This window comes from Anas acuta, chromosome 2 (genome assembly GCF_963932015.1).
Source record: "Anas acuta chromosome 2, bAnaAcu1.1, whole genome shotgun sequence".
NCBI classification, from domain to species: Eukaryota; Metazoa; Chordata; class Aves; order Anseriformes; family Anatidae; genus Anas; species Anas acuta.
The window spans coordinates 144,883,632-144,897,578 of NC_088980.1; the positions used below are offsets into that span (position 1 = coordinate 144,883,632).

The 13,947-nt window shown below is 38.8% G+C and overlaps 1 protein-coding gene across 3 annotated transcripts; it reads right to left on the bottom strand.

Annotated features, from left to right (window-relative positions):
- Positions 1-887: 887 nt before the first annotated feature.
- Positions 888-13,830, bottom strand: DSCC1 (DNA replication and sister chromatid cohesion 1). Of its 3 annotated transcripts, XM_068672566.1 has the most exons (10): positions 13,548-13,687; positions 12,531-12,662; positions 12,009-12,177; positions 10,357-10,491; positions 7,887-7,977; positions 5,891-6,029; positions 5,119-5,171; positions 3,729-3,886; positions 3,024-3,172; positions 888-2,222 (listed from the first exon to the last, which is right to left on the bottom strand). In XM_068672566.1, the coding sequence occupies exons 3-10, from the start codon at positions 12,111-12,113 to the stop codon at positions 2,114-2,116; spliced, it is 939 nt and encodes a 312-aa protein (XP_068528667.1). In that variant the 5' UTR covers positions 12,114-12,177; positions 12,531-12,662; positions 13,548-13,687; the 3' UTR covers positions 888-2,113. The 3 variants fall into 3 exon arrangements, with proteins under 3 accessions (XP_068528667.1, XP_068528666.1, XP_068528669.1); XM_068672565.1 differs by lacking the exon at positions 12,531-12,662 and having other exon boundaries at positions 3,729-3,883; positions 13,548-13,830; XM_068672568.1 differs by lacking the exon at positions 12,531-12,662 and having other exon boundaries at positions 13,548-13,826.
- Between the last annotated feature and the right edge of the window lie 117 nt (positions 13,831-13,947).

A 13,947-nucleotide genomic window follows, 5' to 3' on the forward strand; every position in this document is an offset into this window, starting at 1 on the left:
AGAAATTTAAATCTACTTGAAATGCACAAAGTATAGCTGCACTTGATTTATTTAAGGTAAACTTAAACCAGACTCAACGGTATACCCAACAAATACTAACAGGAAGATAATAAAGCACTGCAGTCCTTGCTTTTGAATCAAAAAAAAAAAAAAAAAACAACAAACAAAAACAGTTTAAGACAATAACAATGCTGCTGAAAACTTGCAGACTTGCTACAGAGCAAAAAAAAAAAAAAAAAAAAAAAGATTTCCTGGCACTGTCTTCCTTCATGCTCCAGTTGGTACTGTGGAGGGCTTTTAGTTAGAACTATTTGGACACACCATGAAACTTCTCCATAACCTACATTTGTTCTATTACAAGCAAGCTTTGCATAATCTATTTTATATTGAAGTAAGCTCTTATATCAAAGAAGCTATTTTATTTAGGTTATTCTTTTCATCTTTCTTTAGTAGCAGTTCTTGAAATTCAGAAAGCATCAACTCATTGTGAATCTCACATGGAAAACCAATTTATATAAAACTGAATCATTACCCTAAGTATTATGATACAGCACTACTCATGTAATACCTATAATCTTATACATTTCACAGATAAGATCAATTGTAAATATATACTGTTGTATCACAGATTATGAACCTACTAATTGCCTTGTGTGTTTCAACTAAACAACTTAAATGATGCAACTGAAGTTATTTCAAAAGCTTTCAAGTTCATATTGCTGTTCAACTCTGAGAAGGAACCTTCTGGTGCTGTTAACAGAAAGTACCACATCATTGAAACCAAATAGTGAACAAGGCAATTCTTCCAGGAAGCAAGCCCAGCTGAGTCTCTGTGCAGCTGGGCCAACAGCACACACGTACACTACAGAAATGCGAAACACAGGGAATCAATCAAGCAGTTTTTTTATTCAGCTTTTTTTTTTTTCCTATCTGTAACAAAATCCCAAGGATGCAAAATCCATGTTAGCATTTATACTTTTTAGCTTCTTTCTCCCTCCACTGCTCACCATACATTTAGTAAGCTATATATTCCAAGAATTTTTTTATACCTTACATCTGATTTTGATGCAGAAAAATTTTTGTGTGAAAATAGTTTAGTTAAAAATATTTGAAAAATATTTAATACTAAACTGGTTCACTGACTAATGCAAACTTTTTTTTTTTAAATAATCAAGAAACTTCAATTTCAGGCACTCTATTTTATGGCAAATATCATAGCAGATTTCTGTTTCATTGTTCCAAACAAAGGAATATTCAAAACATAATATAATGTTTTCAAGGCACAATTGTTATGTGCAGTTACTTTCCCTAACAAAATTTTAAAAAGTTCTATTACAAAGTTTTCCAAGTTCTTTTTAAAGCAAAGGTAGTATTCTGTAAAAAATTAATTTTAGATCAGCTACATTCTAACAGCAGTTTATAGGAACTTCACAAAACAATTCTCTTACATCTTCAAACTTGATTTTACAAACCTGATTGTTACGCGGTATTTTCTTTGTAATATTTAAAAGGCAATTTTGCCAAGTGTTAAAATGTCAAGGGTTTGTGCCAATCTTATTCACAAAGGTATGACTACAAAAGAACCAGTTTCCAAAAGAATGACCAGCGTAGCCTCAGTCAGGAATAATTCATTCCTGAGCTTGTCAAGGCACGTAGTACACAAAATGTCAACACAGCAACAAAATCTGCATGTTTAAGAATGCTCAGTAATGGACAAAAGATTAAGCATTCTGTTTTGCTGTTGAAATCTATGTGATACAATTCAATTAATTCAATTATTATTAATAAGGTTTTAATTTTTAATGATAGTCTTTGGTTTATCGAAAGACAGATGAAGTACACTCAAAAAGTAGCTCCTGCCATAACTATAACGCAAAGGAAAAAGAAGGTGGGAGAAGTAAAGTAGGAATGGGCTGCAGACACTATGCTTTAGGAGAGGCAAGTTCCTTCACATTCCACATAGCTGTGCAGAAAACAGAACTTTTTACAGAAACTCAGTTGCTTCAACTCAAGAATGCCACATAACATTTGCTGACAACTCCTTCCCCCAGAAGGCAGGATGAAACAGCCTTGTTACTCCACTCAGAAGTCTCATTTTTTAAAACAGTGTTTATTATGAGATGGGTCTTCTGGAATTATAAACTTTAACACCATTCTGCATTGAGGAGCGAGCGTATTTTGTCAGAAGCGCGCCAACTGTCTGCTTCTCTGAACATAAGTCTCTACAAAGGAAATAAAGCAGATGGTATTGATATTAGAGGTGTTCTCACACACAATGATTCAGTGAAATGCTCGTAAATATAGGAACAAGCTGGACTAGGGTATTGAAGAAAAAAAAAAAAAGCATAGGAGTAACTGTCACAATGCTTACCTAAAGTTTACAACTGTGAAATTTAATCAGCAGGAAGAAAGACGATTTATTTGAGAAACAAGGAATTGGATTTGGTAGTTCTTTTTTTTGTTTATTACTGCTGTTCTCTAGAAGGCTTGCAATCTAGCAAAACAGTTTTTGAACTAGTTATTAAAGCCAGACTAAATTTAGAGATCCTCCTAAAGAATTAATGCAGTTAAATCTGGTTTATCATCTACGTCTGCTCATGTGTATCCTGACTGGGCCTTCCAGATAGTATTGTAGTTGATGACAAAAGAGCAAAGGATGCAGTATACAAAGCTCTCCTGCTCTGTAGATCTCCGGTTATAAATATGGAGACTAACTATAAATTTCAGGATATTTATCCTTTAAGTTAAGTCTGCCTCAATCAAGTCAGTCAGAATTATCTCCTGTTTAAATTTGGTAAGATTAAAAAGTTAAAATCCAACAAATATAGCTACCAGTTCCCAGGAGAGGGAATTTTATTCATACAAAACGTGTAGTAATTTAAAACAAAACAAAGTACTTAAGGTAGTCATAGTTGATAAGAAATCAGCCATGCAAAAAGGGAAGAATATTAACACTATTTATATCGCAATAATTCTGCTTCACTTTTTTTTTTCAGTGCAATCGGATTTTAACGAATCCTTACTGTATATAAGGGGTTATATCCTCTTCTGTCCACTTTTCCCGTACGCTGAATAAGCTGTTGAATCTTTCCTGATTATCTTCAGGTAAGTCTTCTACTTTTAGCAAGAAGATGGTCTCTGGTCTTGAGTTTTTATCCACAAGAGCCAAGCCCTGTAGATCAGCATCAGAGAGAAAGCGTTAATTAAATCAAAACAATTTAATTTACTTTGTTTTAGCAGCAATCCATAAGAAGTTGCCCTCCACATCTCCAAAGTCTTCTAGAACTGCACTGATAGCAGCAAAGTGAAAAAAGACCATAATGGTGCTGTTTTATTGGCAATATTTCTCATTTCCCTTATGACAAGAAGGGAAAGGAAATCCATCTAATTCTGACACCTCCCCATCTCCTTTCAGCAAAAGGATTTTCCTAGTGCTTGCCATTGTAGAGGCCGTCACTAGAGTCTAGTCTACAATAGGTTCTGCTTTAGTTACATTTACCAGTAGTAACTGCACAGCTGCAACTTCTCTTTAAATAGTGAAACATGTTAGACTTACAGAAGCCTGAATCATCGTGATTCCACACTACTGACACTCATAGAGGATGTCAGAAGTAATATTGACAAGCTGGCAGAAATAACACAACCAGTCCCCATCAATTGATAAAATCTAGACGTGACACTCGGCTGTGCCTACTCATGGAAGGCTCCACCCTTCTTTATGTTTTTACCTTAAGCTGATCAAGCCTTGTTGTCATCCCCTCAGGGACACTTTGTTGCCAGACTTCTTGAAACTCGGCCAGATTGAATTTAACTGCATTTTGCAAAAGCATTTGTGCTATGGCTCGGCATATTTTATCTTCACGCATTTCAAAATAAACCTCCCCTGCTGAGAAACAAAAGACACAGTACGGTGGGTTCTTGCTTTTTGATAACAGAAGAGAGAACAGCCTCAAATATCCATTCTGTTCTACAGTCTTCTACAAACCAGATATTCTGCTTTTATTTTTCTGACTCTGTATTCAGAAAAATGATTGTTGTCTTCCTATTCTGGAGAACAAATTATGCAGATCACTGTGTGCGTGTGCAGCACTGTCTGGCTGCTGCATTCATTCATATCACTCGCTGTATTTACGACCTCCCTCCACCATCATCATCTTTTCCCTTCTACACAGGGACACTTTCTCCTACAGTTTTCATTCCTACTGGCTTGTATTAGTGTTTGCTGCCAGTACTTGAACAATTAAACAAAACTTATTTCCTTAATCATCTTTATATTATGGTATGACAAAGGGAATGAAGAGAATCTATTTTCATGTTATTGGCTAAAATTCTCTGAACATCAGGCATGAACACTACGTTCCACCTTTTCAGTCATCTGCACTACCTGTAATTCAAAACTACTCTTTGTGCAACGTGCCTTAATATACTAAAAAAAAAGAATCTGTATCGCTACAACTGCTCCCCTGTGTACTTCAGTCAAAGGTGAGATGAAAACAGCTACAGGGAAGAATTTAGGTGAAGGCACTGAACTGTTATGTATGTATGTGAGACAAGCAGTGGAGATGTAGGCAGTACAATCAATGGATCTTGCTGTGCAGTTCAGGGGACTAAGTCTAAGTGTCTGCTTCAGGCAAGCCAAATTCACGTTCCATGGACTGTTCATAACAGCACAACCAATTGCTTAAAACACAGGACATCCAAGACCTCCTAGTGGAATATAAATTGGTTTATAAATATAAAATGGAATATAAATTCTCAATGGAATCTTTAGACAGAATATAAGAGAAATTCCACCTAAATTTTGCAAGCAATCTGTTTTCAGTCACGAAAGTATTGCTTGTAGACACCTAATATATCTCTTTAGGTACCTCTGTTAGTTCCTAAGTTTTCTCTAGTGTCTCATACAGTTCAACAGTCCATTTTCCTATGATATTTCTCTTAACAATTTTACTGCTTTTATTTATTATTTTTTTTTGGTTCACTGGTTCACTGTTTACCTGCTCCTTTTACTGGCACTGTAGCAAATTAATATTTGGGCCATCCTCGCAAAATCTTCAGTTACTAAAGAGTAACTATTTTATTTTTAAAATTAAAACATACACGATTTCCCAACCTTACCATCATCAGTGTATTTCCTTCCATAACTTAAAAGGATATGTTCTATCATCTCTCTGCATGGGAAAAAAAAAAAAAAAAAAAAAGCTTTAAAACTTGCATTTGCCTTTGTATGTTACCATTTCCTATTCATATCAAAACCAATACAGTTTCAAAAATATCTGTGAACACACTTGGAACTGTTCTTCTGAGTTTGCCTAACCAGTTTCATTAGGACATAGTAAGAACAGTTACCAAGAAGTTGTAAACTATTACAGTAAAAAACAAGGAGAACGGAGGATGGGACATTATAACCTAACTGCAGATGTAACACCAAAAGCTTTTTTTTTTTTTTGCAAGCCAAATAAACATAAGAACACTCCCTACTGTAAACCTGAGATTTGGTTTAAATGGTAACCCTAAATTATTTCATGACTTTTGATGTCAGCCTAAAAGTCAGCTCTTAAGAACTGAATTCAGTATTACACTAGAAATACAACATAACAAAAACATATTTAAAAGAAATAAGGAGACAGATCATGATTGCGGCTTACTTCAATCAGCAAACTAACTAGACACTGGGTTTGGAACTAATCTATGCCTCCAAAAATGCTAACAGTAACATTTTCCTGGGTAGATACAGCAGAGAACTATGAATGCCCTTATGTATTTTAGAGCCAAATAAAGTTTATCATTAACACCCTGGTAACTGGAAACCAGAGTTATAAACATGTAATTCTAATAAATAATTAATAATGATTATAGACAATTTTAAGGACTAAAAGCAATTGCTTACGTGGGCTCTAGAGGTCCAAGCTCCTCAAGACATGTACGTAAAGGAACCTTACTTAAAGGCCAGGATTCGGAGTCTATCAGCTGAGTCACATGATTCAAGAGTTTCATCTCATAGTCAAATTCTAAAACTCTCCAAAAGCCTGCCAAATAGAAAAAAAAAAAAAAAAAAAAGAGAGAAAGAGAAGGAAACATTAACACCTTAGCTCTATTTCCCTGATGATACTTTACAGGAGTCAGGATGTTTAGGTCACACCTTTACAAACTACAGAGCATTCCAACCTTTTCAGGATCAGCGTAAGAGGAAGAACAGGAAAGTAAGATTAAATGTAAAGGAGCAGTAAAAAGAATTCATTTTTTGTAGCTGTTTATGTAGATTAACTGCCACAGATACAACACCAATCCCATCCTGAGATGGATCAGAGCTGGAAAAACTAATTATTCAGGCTCAAAATTGTAAGAACAGAACTGACTGCGCAGGTTCTTTGAAGTGTCAGCTCGGGTCCAACCAAGAGCACAGAAAACCAGAGGAGACAAAGCACAGACCTGGTACAACAGTGCTGTGCGGTAATGAAATGACAAAGTTATCCATGAGATTGTCCTCAACTTCCTAATGGGACGCTATAGAGAAGACAGAGCAGAAGGCTTCCAAGCAGTGCTAAGGGGTGGGACTGAATGCAACACGCACGAGTTTTGATAACAGAAATCCTAGCTGGATACTAGGAAAAAAAATTTCACCTTGCAGAAAGTCAAAGCCCAGAACAGCTTGGAGTGAGAGACTGTGTCATATCTGTCCTTGGAAGTGCTCAAAACTCAAACAGGTGAGTTCCTGAGCAACCTGCTGCAAGCTGTCCGTGTTCCAAACTGGGGGTTTAGACCTTAAAACTCCAAAGCTCAGTTCCATCCCATACCATGACCCAGCAACTCTCGGACTGCTGTCACCTGGCATAGAGGTGAAGGTTTGGACTCGGCCAAGTACAGGATGAGTAAGAGCTGTCCCAAACTAAATCACTTGCTCCTCCACCCTTGCCTTACACAGCAGGGAGACTTCTGAAATAAGCCGTGTTTGGGAGGAAGAAAGGACTGTCAAAGGGCTGGGTATCCCTAGGGAACAACTATTTTTACCTCTAGATGTACAGAAAGCTGTACACATTCATCCATGAAGGGGGCAACCACCCAAAAGATATTCATGCTAGTGGTGGGAAACTCTGATGACAGTGCCTGTAGAATCAAAGAAGCAACTACACTCGTATCCTGGTTTCAGTTGGGACATAGTTTCTTTTATTGCTGGTACAGAGCTGTGTTTTGGCTATAGGATGAGAACAATGCTGATAACACACCAATGTTTTAGTTTTTGCAGAGCAGCACTCACTCAGAGCCAAGGACTCCCCATATCCTCATGCCGCCCTGCCAGCAAGGGGCTGGGGGTGCCCCAGGAGCTGGAGGGGACACAACCAGGACAACTGGCCCCAAATGCCCAAAGGGACATCCCACACCACCTGATGTCACACTCAGCAGTAAAGCTGGGAGCAGTGGGTCTGGGGGCTGCCAATGCTTTCAGACTGGCTGGGCATTGGTCAGTGGGTGGTGAGCAGCTGCACTGTGCAACTTGCTTTGTGTACTCTGCAGCCCTTTTGTTTCTGTTCAGCAGTCCTTATCTCAAGCCATGAGTTTCACTTCTCCATTCCCCCCACTTATTTCCCCTACTCCACTGCTGGGCCGAGTTATCAAACAGCTGTGTGGTGGTTGGTTGCCTACTGGATTAAACACTGAGGAAGAGCCAGACTGGTTGATGCCTGCCCACTTTTACCTTTTTAATCACTTTCACAGCAGCAGAGGGTATAGAAAATACGGAAGCAGATTTTAGGACCTTGAACTAACTTGCAGAAAAACAAGGATATGGAATGAAAAGATCTATCTTATTAGAGAAAGAAGATATTTTGGGGGAAAAAGCAGGGTTATTTCCTCATAAGTAAAGAATATTGTTTAGAGACAAATACCTTCAATTTTACAGGCATCTAAAACCTCCAACTGGTGCATTATTTCTTCTTCACTTGCTTGAACCACGCTTAACAAATCTTCTGTTGTATACTGCAACAAGGAAAAAAAGGATAGAACAGGTTATCCTTACTCCATCTTTGGATAAATGCATTATACAAAATAATAAAAGACTGGGTAAAAAAAAATAAATCAATTTTCCAAAACTGCATTTTCTAAGGCTTACCACTCTCTGACACTTTTCCTGTCACTTCCAACAGTTTCTCAATGAGTTATTCAATATAAAAACCAGCCTAACTACAGGGAAGTCTTTGTGCCATGCGTAAGTATTCCCAGGATGTCAAACTAGCTTAAGTAGGCATCAGAACTAAAGCAACACAGCAAGAATGGAAATGGAATGTGTTCTGTCTTCATTAAATCATTTTAATCTGTGATATTCAAACAAGTTTACAAAGACTCAAAATCTCTTATCACCTCTGGAGGTCAGAACGCAGTACCTCCACTGAGGAGAAGTCCCCAGCGTGACCTCAGGAGTTGTGTGTTGTGTTTTGATGTCTGCCAGCCAATTAGCAGATGTAGCACAGAAGCAGCCACAGCACACACAGCTTCTTGGAAACCAGTTACTTGGTGAAATGGGAGAGCACTCTGGATACTGGTAAAGATTTACGAGATGTGGGAGGAACAGAAGGTATCATGAGGAGTAAAGTAAAGGGAAAGAACACCAGGCATAAGCCCATAGGAAACAGGGCTTAATTATTTCCTTTATTCACCTGACAGTCTTTTTTTATTTTTTATTTTTATTAATATTAGGATTTTAGTAATTATAGCCTAAGAACATTTCCTATCTGAAAAACAAAATTTGGAATTTGTACTTGCTACCGGAACACAAATAAAACAAACCAACACTAAGTTTGGCACATACCCTATACATTAGGAAAGAATTTAATACAGAAGGGCCTCCTCTTCCTGCCCATCTTCCCATTCCCATCAGACAGCACGATGAAGCATCATTAAGCCAGGCAGCACTGAACTTACATCAGTACTGCAGCAAAGGATTTACCCTGGTAAGCAGTACTTAAATAAATACTGACAGCACTGCTTCCTTACAGTACCTCCTTACAATGCTACCAGTTCCTTGGCTCCACAACCAGTGGCTCCACAGTTCTCCATGTATGACACAGTACAAACAACTGAAAGCCATAAGAAGTTCACATTAAACCACTAAAACTGAACAATTTGTTTTCAGACAAATTAAAGGTGGCTTATTGGTTGCCAACAGATGGAAAACACTAAGTGTAAGCAAACACCAGAGTGGAAATCTTTACTAGATTGTTCTTTGGGATTCCAGTCAGAAGCAGTCCCATACAGAACTTTGACTCATTTACAGTTCCATCAACGGCATAGATGAAATTTTTCTACATTTATCTGATACATCCAGTTACTCTCCAATAAGCTGATATACGAAAGATTCTCCTTCAGAACAAATGCAGATCAGTTTTCAAACTGAGCACTAGTGTTCAGAAAGACAGTGATGTGTTTTTATGGTATTCATTTAATATTATCAATACACATTGTTGCATATAACGTCTTTTTGTGTTGCTAGCCTTTGTCTAGAAATTACAAGTATTGATAATTTAATCCTTTTCCCTTCTGACATCCCTTCCTAGAACAGAGTTGGTGGGGAAATTAAAGGTCAAGAAAGCAATGCTGGAGGAGCAATTCTGTAACTGCTCAGGAATTAGTCCACAAATCAAGAGAAGCACCATTTCTAAGGGAGAAAAGTAACACTTATGTTTGTACATTCAAGCACAAACAGATGGTTTATTAACATCAGCTTCAGCCAACCCTCAGCGTAAAATGCATTGAAGCTACCATCTGTTTGTGTGCATGCACACAGTGGTGTGGGTATCTCCATTAGTTCGATCTTAAATTGGATTTCCTGGAAACATAAAAGAGCAAGAAAAAAATTTAGTTGTTTTCCTTTTTTTTTTTTTTTAGCATCAGTCTCATTCTCTGCCTTTTATAATCTTTGTTATTTTCTGCTACTCCCTGTTGCTTCTTGTCATCATAAACTACTGACTGGCCAATGACTTGTATGTGACATCCTGGACCTCATACTTAGGTCAGACAAGGTATGTCACACATGAAGCCCCAGAGAAGGAAAAGCTATATATTACACCTCAGCAGCCCTATAAGTCTCTCTGAATTTTGAGAAGGTTCAGAAGAATGTATTCAAGAAACTCTCCACATAACAAGGGAAATTGCCAGACTCTTCCAGTGTCCTTCCTTTTCCTCTTCTTACTGAAAAGCTGATAGCTTACCTGCGAGTCAGTGGAAGTGCTAATAATTACCAACTTGTAGGCTTAAAAACTTAATTCAAAGCAGTGCTGTGAAACATCAAAGCTGTTTTTCTAGTTAACAATGTTTCTTTACTTTTATTTGCCCATGACTGACTTCAAGAAAGTGACTTACATGTGACACTGCTGAAGTCTGATCTTTCCCACTATCTGGTCCTTCATACGGATCTTCCATCAGAAGCTTCCTCAGCTTCTTCAGTTTAGGCCGACATCTCCGCAACTCCCAGTAGTTATTGGAGAAGCCAGCAATCTACAGGAAAATACAGGGACATTTTAAAGTACCACTTGGATTCAGAGGAGCTTACCAAAACATTATCAGCAAAATGTTTTAATCTAGTTGCTGAGAAAAAGAATCTATTAACAAGTGAATGAAACATCACCATAATATTTTCCTTTAGAAAATTACCACCAGAAGCAAAGAATAGAAGTCCACAGTTGTATGATAAAAATATTTGTAGTGCATATGACAAATGGACCAGCTCATCTCTACATGTAAATGATAGGCTGTCATAATGGGATATATTCCTGCACAATCCTTGTCAATATTTCCCCTTAATGCTAAGTTATATTACAGCCATAAAACCTCTCCTGTTTCCATCGTCCCTTATTCTTCCCATTTTGGGATCTACTTCCTTTTTTTTTTTTTTTTAATTATTATCATAATGACTCATCCTATCATTAAGCTCAAGTAAAACAGACATTAATGAGACAGGAGGCTGCACTTTCATACAACTACCAGAACACCTCAATTTCTTACTCTGATTCAACACCCAGATGTAAAGTCTCCAACAACAAGCTCAGGTGTAATTGATTCAACAACACTATCTAATAAATCTTTACCTTCAGAGTAATCTGAATGCTTTATCAGATTATTTATTTGGTAAAGAGCTCACTGTTAGAAATACAACAGCAAAAAGACCCCTGAACTTTGAAATAACACTGACTTCACAGAAGAAATGGTGATGTTTTGATTATTACATTCATCCAAGGACAAGCAGGATTACTCTTCAATGATGTCATTATGTCCATTACAGCAAATAATGAACTAGTAACAATGTTTTCCTAACTATTTTTTGGTAGAATTTTATTAACTACACTTCAGAGGAGCAGAGAACAATGAATTCTCTAAACTCAGAACTCTAGAATCATCCACTCCAAAAAATCTTTCTAGATGCTAGTTGAAAAAGAGTAACCTTTGAATATATTTCTGTACTTAAAAAATAATATTCAAGCATGACACGGTATAATATGCCTTTTTGGGAAAGTATTCATACAAATCAATTCACAAACAGCTTATTTTCAGAAGGGCTGCTAACACTAAGAAATCACATATTCTTTGAAAACTTTTAATACCTACCACAAGTAATTACTATACACTCAAAATAAACTGAAGTCTGACCTTCTTAGAAACAATAATTATCACACATTATAGATAAAATGTGGTTGCCTAAACAAGGGCCCTAGAGCCAATTTGGACACCCTAAGGTACAGCATGCCCCCTGTGTATAAAGTGTGTTTATGGAGACACTCTCCTGAGACTGATGGATATACAAAGAACCTACAGGAGACCCATGTCCTTCTGGAATGGCAGCTCGTAGCTAGACCGAGACCACAAAGCATCTAAAGTGGCACTGGAAGTCTATTATTTAGGCAACTGAATCCCACCCAGGGTTTCACATAAGCCTCCTGTATAAAATACAAAAAGAAATATGGAGAATACGGGTTTAGAGAATTAAAGCAAACAAACAAAAACCCAGAACGCCATACCTGTGAATGAATAACACTGCCAGATGCTTCATCTGCATTCAGCTCTTCTGGAATTTTACAACCAGGAATAAACAGCAGCATATTTGAGGTATCTGCTATTTTCATGTCATAAGTTTTATCTTTGCTGCACAACACTGCTTGTTCATCTTTTTCACCACGGATTACCAGGCTGAAAAAAAAAGCACAAAAATAAAGATGCATTTTTACCTCTATTTCTGGATGAACACCTATTAAACACATGCAATTTTTTTTTCTTTATATTTAAACATTGGTAAAGACATTATAAACTGCGGTTCTATTTGGTAGCAGCAGTCACAGTATGCCAAAACGTAAAGTTGCAATTGTCAATTTATCTAAAATATCTTAACACTATGTCTTTACCTCTGCTTTTTTGAGTTTTCCTACTCTGAAAGACTCAAGGCTTTTATGCAGATCACAGCCTAACCTCCTCACCTGCCTATTCACACAAACCCCCCAAATCATTGAGTTAGCAATGCTTAATGCCTGAACCAGCTCACTAACCTTGGAAAACAGATTATAGCTTGAGCTGCTCCTTATTGAGGACAGAAATTAGCCCATTGTGAAACACGAAGCAATCAGAAATTGTCTGTATCCTTCAGATATCCCTCAGACAAACTTGCATTTTTCTTGCAACTGATTCCAAGCAGGAAACACACACAAAAAATAAAAAAATAAAAATAGACTTCTATAAAATTTCTAGATAAAGAATCAAAGCAAATCCCTTTCTTCAACTCATACTTGACTACATGGAGATTTTTAGTGAGGGCATGGTAATACCGAAGCAGGACCACAATTCGGTGCAGCCTGGGGGAGCTAAGTGCTCACTTTCAAGTTAATTAAATTGCTAATTTTGATTCCCAAAGCTTGGGTGTGTGACCAGAGCCCAGCGATGCCCCGAGTGGTCCCCCAACCACAGGCACACCCCAGCCATCTTCCACCCAGCACCAACAGCCTCACTGATGGGCATCTCTGAGGACCTTTTTCTTTAGGGGGAGCTCTAACGTTGTATCACCCAAAACATTTTTATCATATGGGTAGCACTGCAGTCGATAAATGAAGAAATTTTAAAACCGGCTCAAAAACTTGATTCTCTGGTGTTGGTGCCGAGGTTGAGGCTGTCACAAAACCACCCCAGCATGTGCCAAAACTTCCCTCGCTGGCCTGGTTGTGGGGCTGGTAGCTGCTCTGCCACCTCAAGCTCCAGCAGGAGGATCTGGGAAGTCAGCAGGACTCTTTTAAGGATTTCCAAATTTCTAGCCGTCTGGCAGGAATCCCTTCACTGCTCCAGATAAAATCTCAGCAGCGTTTCTTCCCTAAAACCTACTTTTTTCCACGCGGAAAGAAAGAAAACAAAAGGAGCAAACACTCCCCAACAAAAAAATCAGAAAACTTAGGCAGCATTTCCGATTTTTTTCATTAACTCAGCCACCCTGACCGCACCGGGGGCCTAACTCAGCTCACCTCCCCCCCTTCCCTCCCACCCCCCCCAACCCCACTCGCCTCAGGGGGATGCGGTACCTGGCTCCGGCCTCCAGCTGGGCGCAGAGGCCGGGCTCCAGCTGCAGCAGGCAGCACTCCCCGGGGCCGGCTGTCCCCGGCCCGAAGCTGAGGCACTGCGCGGCCGGCAGCAGCTCTGCGGGGCTCAGCTTGGCGCTGCGCAGCGTGGCGTCCACCTCCGCCCGGCTCCGCATGGCGCCGGCTGCGCCCGCCCGCACTCGTTCTCTCGCTGTGGCGGGAGGCGGGAGGCGGGAAGCAGCCGGCGCCCTGAGCCCGCTGGGTGGTTGATGCTGTGGTTGTCGTTGAAAGCGCGTCCGGAGCGATCGGTGGGGCGGGCGGGTCTGAAGGGAAGTCACTCAACCCACCCAATAACTGAGTGGTTGAGATGAAATCTCTCTCTCTGTGCCTATAAAAATGCATA

Coding starts and splice junctions, on each gene's coding strand:
- DSCC1 (XM_068672568.1), bottom strand. CDS start 13,720: ATGCGGAGCCGGGCGGAGGTGGACGCCACGCTGCGCAGCGCCAAGCTG. Junction 10,492..12,008: donor GCAGTGTTATTCATTCACAG/GTATGGCGTTCT, acceptor ATTTTCCTGTAG/ATTGCTGGCTTCTCCAATAA. Junction 3,887..5,118: donor AAGGAAATACACTGATGATG/GTAAGGTTGGGA, acceptor TTTGTTTCTCAG/CAGGGGAGGTTTATTTTGAA.